Raw genomic sequence first — 9291 nt, forward strand, 5'->3', positions numbered from 1 at the left:
GAGGGGAGGGGGGTGCAAGTGGTGGTGGGGGCAGGGGACAGGGGATACAGCATCGAGGATAATTAGGAGGAGATATGTGATAACGAATAATGCATTCTCATCTTCATAATAGCTCACTCTGAGGGAAGTGAAAAATTCATAAATGTGGTGGCCGAGTGACATGGTTGTCCTCGCTTCCCGGCGTCATCCTGGCTCTCCTGGAACATGTATGGAAAGAATATGTTTCATCACACTAAAGCTCGTACACAACATTGGATAAAATTAATGTTAGGTTACATCTGCTGCGGAGATAGCTTAAAAAAAAGCAATAAAAATGAAAAGTGAATTATTTTCCCTGCGTTACAAAGCTGTTGCGAACAAGAGTCGTTAGCCTCTAAGTGTACGATGACGTCATACAGACGTTTGCTCAGTTTGTCTCAAGATACACTTTATTAATACTATCAAGTCTATCGAGTCATATACGGACGATAATTTAATGACGTCATGTACGATGACGTCATCCAGACGTTGGTTCAGTTTGTCTCAAGATACACTTTATTAATACTATCTAGTCTATCGAGTCATATACGGACGATACTTTAATGACGTCATGTAAGATGACGTCATCCAGACGTTGGCTCAGTTTGTCTCAAGATACACTTTATTTATACTATCGAGTCATATACGGACGATACTTTAATGACGTCATGTACGATGACGTCATCCAGACGTTGGCTCAGCTTGTCTCATGATACACTTTATTAATACTATCTAGTCTATCGAGTCATATACGGACAATACTTTAAATGACGTCATGTACGATGACGTCATCCAGACGTTGGCTCAGCTTGTCTCATGATACACTTTACTTATACTATCAAGTTTATCGAGTCATATACGGACGATACTTTAATGACGTCATGTACGATGACGTCATCCAGACGTTGGCTCAGTTTGTCTCAAGATACACTGTATTTATACAATCAAGTCTATCGAGTCATACGAACGATACTTTAAATGACATCATGTACGATGACGTCATCCAGACGGAGTAATGTTGATTGATTTAATTTCATTTGAATAATTAAACACTTACACGTTAAATTACACATATGTCTTTCATTTACAGGTCCTAAATTTAGAAGCTTCGATCTATACGGTTTATACCAACCAAAGGCAATCGAGTTTATGGACGTTCAGGGAAGGGGTTTCTTAATCACAGCTAACCAAGGAGCGCCGATCCGGCATGGTTTAAATGGAGAATATTGGAAAGATCATGAACGCGGAGAAGAAACATTTGAGAGTAAGGAATTGATTCAGATGTTGGTGGCAAATTGTCAAATTCCTTTATCATGAGAAATAAAAAAGTACCGTAATTAATAATCAATCAATCAATCAATGTGACAAAATGTGTAAGGCCATGGACTTGCAACCCTAGGACTGCAGGTGTCAAATCCAGGTTGGATCATTAAATGTTGTCATTGCAACGTGCAAGGGTATTAATCTCCATGTCTATTCTTCACCCAAGTGAATATTATGAGCTAAATTAGTAAATATAGTTCGATACGCCGGCTTGCAAGTCCCTGCCCAGGGGACACAAAGATGTGGAAAAGGCTGCTTGAATTTGGCGCTATTGGGTTTGTTAGTGTGACAAGTGTCCAATGACCAGGAGTTAACTATAGTAAAATCGTGTTAAAAGGCTTTGGCTTTAATGCAAGACAGTACTATAAAACCTTCAATAATGCGATGCAAATAGCTTTGTCATTGATCTCGGCATGAGGACAATGCACGTTTATTCTGTACAATGGTCTGTTTCGGCTACCATAGTCATCATAACATGACGTTGGAACACAGAGTCACTTATTCTATATGGATAAGGGCTATCTATCGGTTACATCTCTATGTTCCGACGTATCTATGTTCCGACGTCAAAAAAAAAAGGGGGCCCAAAGTTTTCGGACCCAATAAAAATTGGGTCCGAAAACATGTTGGTCAAAAATTTGGGTAAAAAAAAAAAATTTTCGGACCCAAATTTTTTTGGACCAAAATATTTTTATGACCCAAATTTTTTTGGACCAAACATTTTTTTTACCAAAATTTTTTCTGACAAGCACTATTTGGGTCATAACAAACTTTGGGCCCCCTTTTTTTTGTTTTTTTGACGTGAAAAAAAGTTTGGTGCGTCCAAAAAAATTGAGTCCCCAAAAAAATTCGGTCAGAAAAAATTGGGTCCAAAAAAATTGAGTCCCCCCAAAAAATTGGATAAAATAAAATTAGAGTCCAAAAATTGTCGGAACATAGAGACGTCGGAACATAGAGACGTCGGAACATAGGGATGTCACCCTATCTATCTACAAATCATCACACAGTCTGCTCCAAGCTTTGTCTCCTGTTTATACCGCACTCGATGAACCTTAGATTACCAATTACATCACCCTATATGTTTGGCATTATGATTGGTATTTATGATTCTGTATGATTCTTATTTATGTATTTTGATACATATGATTTTTATTTTACATTTCGATAAATTAATATCTTTTAATTTACATTTCGATAAATTAATATCTTTTGACAGATGGCCTGATAAGCAACGTGATACCAGAGGAAATTCACACCATGATGTCAACAGAAGAACATCTCGGTAGGTTTGGAATGAAAAGTATTCTACAGGGGGTGGGGTGGGGTGGGCTGAGGGGGGGGTTGCGATAGTCACTTTAAAAGCAAAAAGATCATGGGCATACCTCAAGACTTAACACTGGACTGTTGGCGATACAAACTTTGTAACATGATTATAATTTTCATAAACATACTGACTAATATTCTATGTGTAAAGGACATTTTAAACAAAATAAAAAAATTCTACAATTGACAGCTAGTCACGTTGACCACTTTCCCTCCTTCCCCCAAATCCCCCAACCCCTACCCCGACCCCCTCCCCACCACCCCCAACAACAAATGTGGTAATAGATGTGATTTAACGGTCACAGGTGATGGTGAGATATCGCAATGATTTATACTGTCTTTCTTAATTAATAAAACAATGAAATAGAAACATTGATTTGATATGATTTTAAAATTAATTTTCGGATGCCTCTCGCCAAACTACATGGAATTGGGATGTAACTATATGTGTCCGCTTCCATGCCCATAGTTACGTGCTACGGTAATCAGTATATCGATACCGTAAACACATTGGTGACGTCAGATACAGTAAGCCAATGTTACGTAACACATTCCTTGAGTTTCTCAATCTGGGAATTTACCAGACGTAATACAAAGTACCTCTTTTAGTCTCGTACGTTGGTTTTTTCGAACTCTTGGTTCCAAGAAGGAAACATATCTAGTCGAGGACAACTAAATGTGATTGCTACATTGATGTTGCAATTCCAAGGATCACAGTTAGCTACAGGTAATTTCCAGGTGCTAAATTTACATTGACTTCTCTTAGAGGACGATCATGAAACCAAAACTTACATGAGTCAGACTTATTGCAGACATAAAATAGATTATGAAAGTGCGAGTTCTGCTCTATTAATAATGAGTGAGCGTGAGCAAATTACAAAATATCTTCATGGCCTGAAATGAATTCCTTCAACCGTGATATCAAACTTGAATGATATACAATACATTCATTAGTTTCGTGTAAACATGATATATCAATATTGATTGTTTGTGCGTGTTATTGTATAACTAATCAATACATCAATATGGAACATGAAACTGCAAAATAAAGTGTGTTTATACTTACACATTGCCGGCAAGATCCAAGGCTTCAAAAGATATATGTGTATATCGATCGAAAAGCAGACGAGATATCAATATTAAAGAAAACAAGATAAAATAATAAGATGTATATCTAATCGCCAGCAAAAGTACATTTAAATATATATTTGACCTTAGAATTACCATGGCAACTACAAATGATTTCGTGGACAGCCACACAGAAACAGGAAGCGCCGCAAAAAAAAAAAAAATGTTTCATATAAACATGATGTATCAATATTGATTTTTTGTGTGTGTGTTTTGTACAACTAATCAATACATCAATATACAACATGAAACTGCAATATAAAGTTTGTTCATACTTAAAAAAGATCCAAGACTTCAACAGATATGAGTATATTGATTGAATAGGAGACGATGATATCAATATTAAAGAAAACAAGATAAAATAATAAGATGTATATCTCATCGCCAGCAAAAGTACACTCAAAAAATATATTTGACCCTAGAATTACCATGGCAACTACAGAAGATTGCGTGGACATCCACACAGTAACAGGAAGCGCAGCAAAAATAAAAGTTCACGTTGCAACGATATATGCAGTAGTGTGTACAATATCCATACAATGTTGTCGTAGAAATCTCACAACCGAATTTCACTCTGGTTACTTGGGACTTACTAAAGTGCTAAAAAGACTTGATTGCAATATGCAATATATCTTACGTAATACGTTACATCATATCTTTCAGGTCGACTGCGGTTCAGTTTGGTTGATGACGTTGACAACCAAGGTAAAATTGAACGTCTTAACATTTTCGGTGGGCGTGGCATCTCTGTCTGGGATAGTAACACGTTTAAACAAGTGTATGACAGCGGTGATGAGATTGAGCGACAAGTTCACATATTGTATCCAGAGGTCTTCAACGCGAACTCGATTCCAGCTACTGCTGGACAGACCCCCGGTGAACTAATGGACCAGAGGTCAGATGATATGGTACGTTGTTAGACCAACCCACCCTTGCAACATGTGGTTTAAATGATACACATGTTCGCACAAAATAAATCCTGTACTCTTTTCACTCGTTCAACCCTTTGCATGCAGTTACAAATATCCAGTTTCATGTAAATCCTGTGCAGTTTTGTACTGAAATTATCAGCTTTATGCAGAGAACGTTGGGTCCACCCATTTTGATATTGCAAATGCTACTAGCGTCCATGCATCAATATCGTCTATTAGCCCATTTCAGCCATTGAAGTAGTTATACATTACATATAACAAGTTTATGAGCCTGGTGTCTTTGCTAGGACGTATAATGTATATTTGTTTAGCATTTACTTACACAGTTTCTGCAGTAGATGAACAATCCATGTTAACAATGTTTTATCTGTCGTCCTGAATATTAGACGCTTAATTATATACGTTAGTAGCTTCGTGACCCACATCTCACCATGATCACACAACCACATCTCGATGCAAGGGGACCATGGGGCTGAGAGTGAATGATCAGTTTAGTAGTTATTTGGTTTACGTGCGGTTCTTTCTTGGGTGACTTTTCTCAAAAAACCTGACGTTTAATATTTCGTAGTTTATTAAGGCAATAGTTGCTTTCACGTTGGTAATGTTGTAATGTTAGTAATGTTGCAATGTAAGGGTTGTAATGTTATCGACCCAACAGGGACCTGAATGTGTGTCGTTGGAGTTAGCTGAACTTAACGGCCGCCGTATCCTGTTTGTTGGAGTTAATCGAGTCTCGGCCATAGCGATGTTTTCATTCCCCATGGATTCAGAGGTGCCTAAATTTGAGTCCATCTTCAGAGGAGGGGGACTGAGACAGTCCTTCGGTGACTTGTTGCTCGCTGAACAGCTCGGTGACTTGGATCCTGAGGCTCTCAAGTAAGATTTGGTCCGAAAGTTTAACTAAAATTTAAAAATTTAGAATTGACTGATGTTAACATTTCTTCCAAATGTCCGGAGAAAACTTTGAACTGGCTAATTCTATTTAGACAGTACTGGTAACACCAACATATATCCTTTAAACAGTACTGTTAATATCAACATATATCCTTTAGGCAGTGCTGTTAACATCAATATACATCCTTTTAGACAGTGCATTGTTAACATCAACACATATCCTTTTAGACAGTGCTGTCAACGTCAACATATATCCTTTTAGACAGTGCATTGTTAACATCAATATATACATCCTTTTAGATAGTATATACTGTTAAACGTCAACATATAGCCAATAAACAGTACTGTTAATATCAACATATATCCTTTTAGACGGTGCTGTTAACATCAGCATATATTCTTTTAGACGGTACTGTTAACATCAACATATATTCTTTTAGACAGTACTGTTAACATCAACATATATCCTTTAAACAGTACTGTTAACATCAACATATATCCTATTAGACGGTGCTGTTAACATCAGCATATATTCTTTTAGACAGTACTGTTAACATCAACATATATCCTTTAAACAGTACTGTTAACATTAACATATATCCTTTAAACAGTACTGTTAACATCAACATAAATCATTTTAGACAGTGGTTGGTTATATGTAACTGTTGGCGCATGCTGTAAAACTATGTTTTGGTTTTGGGCAGTCAAGCATAGGTTAACAATAATATCATTGTGAAAATGTGGCATTAATGCAAGAGGATGCCTTTAACCCTTTCTCTACATTTTCAACTTAGGGTGACATATTCCAATACAATAATACAAAAAATGAAATTAAAAAAATAGAAAGCGTAATAGATTGTCTTCTATTCTTATACAGATTCATTCCCGGATACATGACCCCTAACGGTCAGCCAATGCTTGCTGTAACTGGTAAAACTAGCGGCACCATCGCCCTCTATGAAATTATCGATATCCCATATTGGCAATTACTGAAAGAGAAAGGTATGTATTTCTTTAGATCCTCCTGCAAGCAGGAACTCGCGAAGAAGCCTCATTGGCTTATCAAAGCCTCAAGCTGACCGAAGTCAGTCTCTTAGATTCATATTTAACGTCCATGATTATGAAATGTCAACTGTCAACAACTCTGTAAAATGGGCGACATACATTACTCTTGGAGTGACTCGAACTCGGGACCTTATGATTGAAAGGCACTATTAAGTATTATAGAGGTAACATTTTTCACGCGATTCGCATATACACTTAACGATCGTATATGACAAACAAAGTATGTCTATGTGTCTCGTTGAGAGTATTTGAGGTTGTGATATATATTTACATTAAAGCACCACGAATCAGTACTGTTTGGATAATTTGTGGTTTCGATAATAATCGTAACCTTTGTAGTCATTATGAGTGTATTCTACTGTGTACATTGCAAAGAGGGCAATTATGTAGGTGAAACAGGTTCCCGATTCCGCTTATGTTTCAATAATCAATCACATAATGAAATCCATTTCCTCTGTGCTTTGTTTCCTGCAGAAAAGATGCAATCTGAAATAGATGGTGAGACCGGCGACGCTACCGAAAAATTGGTTTCAGCAACACTTCTCACCTTGAGTCTTATCATTAGCAGATTTATTTAAATATATATACCGTAATATATGAAATTAAACTATTGCCATTTTTATTTATTGATTATTATGTATAATTTTGTCCTAGAAGTATAGATATTTTGCCATGTATTTGTTTTTCGAGTTTGAAGCTTTTGAGCTTAGGAAATATTTCAGAATATATTTTCCACTCAGGTATTGTTATATGTAGCATATTAATATCACATACATTATTCGGCATGAACAGCACATGAAGCGGAAGCTACCAACGCGTATATGGATCTGCATTGCAATATGTACAAGCGGAATGTGGGTTCAGTATAGCCTTAGTCCTTATCGATATCGATTTTTGTTCGCCACGTTTGAGGAAATATTCTAGAGACTAATTTGTAATATTAAAGAGAGAATATATTTATAACAGATAAATGCTGCTTGCCTTTTGTAATCATTTTTTTCTCACTAGTTTGATAACCCTCTATACTTTTCCGATCTATACGAGATGCGGTATGAAAACTTTTCATTTTATCGAGTTATAGGTGCTTCGTTATTCAACTCATAGTTCGAACAAACTTATTTAAATTATGTTGGGGGATTGGGTGGGAGATAAGTGGGGTTGTCTGGAGTGGGCGAGTTGGAAGTATAGGGTGGGTTGTTGTTTATACTTTCCAAAGGAGGTTGGTCTTAATCTACTCAATGACAAGTTATTTTCTCTCCTTTTTCATTTTTGCTTGCTGGTTTCACATATCTCCCAACCCCCGAAGTTGTGAAGGACCATTGTAAGGCTAACATAGCTGTTGACTTTTAATCTACAGTTTCTTTGAACACAGTAGCGTTATCTCTCTTCTTGTAGCCCAGTTAGCCCTTTTTCAAATACCCTGTTTCCCTTTGTATTGATAGGGTATATAGGGGTGCAACGTTTGTATGTTAATGTCAAATTATGCCACAGTTTGGACAAAAAATTAAAAAAAAACACGAATGGTTCTCAAAACTTTTCTGAAATTAGTTCTTGGCTGTATTAGAGGATAAATTGACAAATTCTGTGAAGGTTCTTTAAACAAAAATCCTGTGCCATTACTTCCCAACAAAACTAAGACATGGTTTGGGTATTAAAACGTCCAATGTTTAGTGTGTGACGTTACAAACTGACACAAAGAAATCAGAAAGAGAGTGACTAATTAGCAGGTTGTTTTTGGATGCATATTTATTGGGTAAATTTCCTGAAAGAGAATTACAAAATATTAATAGAAACAATCAACTTCGAAAGACAAACAATTACAATAATCAGGCATAACTATATCACGAATAACAATAGCAGATAATATATATCACTATAAACTTGCCTTTATACCAGTTACTACAACAAATATGTAACCACTTTCACTATTTTATTCACAAGGGAATACAAGTTGAGCCGAAAATACAATTAAACTATCAACTGTGTTGGAAAATCTGAATGATTGATTACAACAGATATGTTAATGGTCTTATGCAGCAGAGCAAGAAAGTTTTGCCAAAAGATTGCATTAACCTAATTCTATCCTCTAAAAACAAATATTCTAAGAGAGTTACAAATGCATGCCTACGCACAGTGTAAGGACATGGCATATAAAGCAAGCTAAATAGTAAGCACAATATTCAACTACTTTAAGATGGGGTACCATCTGTGACGTAGAGTAACTTCTTAGAAATAAATCAGAATGAATCAATATTAAAGACAAAACACATGGTGAACTAAATCATTGGTTCTCTATACCTCTAAAAGCCTAACAAGATACAGTTAAAGTAATAATCAAAAATACGTTCAGAGTCCAGAAACATGGAATTTTATACCAAGGAGAAACCTTGTATGAATTACTCTCTATCTGTCTTACAAGCAGTCTTCATCCTGTCAAGGAACTTTAGCTTATAGAACTAGATAGTTGATAACATGTTAACACAGAACTTTCTGGTGAACTTTCATTATAACCAACACAAAATGTATATCATACGAATGATGGATTATATGCAATGAAACAATAACAGATAAATTACAAGTAATCTTAATCGAACCAATTAAGGCAATA

General features: G+C 36.1%; 1 protein-coding gene across 1 annotated transcript in view; it reads left to right on the top strand.

The window, feature by feature from the left end:
• LOC139976410 (uncharacterized) overlaps positions 1-7733 on the top strand; it is a 59644-nt gene extending 51911 nt beyond the window's left edge. The window contains exons 18-23 of the mRNA XM_071985121.1: positions 1109-1282; positions 2558-2623; positions 4456-4700; positions 5383-5600; positions 6496-6620; positions 7158-7733. Of these exons, the coding sequence (XP_071841222.1) occupies positions 1109-1282; positions 2558-2623; positions 4456-4700; positions 5383-5600; positions 6496-6620; positions 7158-7261 (932 nt within the window). The 3' untranslated portion in view covers positions 7262-7733. The remainder of the gene's footprint in view (positions 1-1108; positions 1283-2557; positions 2624-4455; positions 4701-5382; positions 5601-6495; positions 6621-7157) is intronic.
• The last annotated feature ends 1558 nt before the right edge of the window (positions 7734-9291 follow it).

This window comes from Apostichopus japonicus, chromosome 11 (assembly GCF_037975245.1).
Source record: "Apostichopus japonicus isolate 1M-3 chromosome 11, ASM3797524v1, whole genome shotgun sequence".
NCBI classification, from domain to species: domain Eukaryota; kingdom Metazoa; phylum Echinodermata; class Holothuroidea; order Aspidochirotida; family Stichopodidae; genus Apostichopus; species Apostichopus japonicus.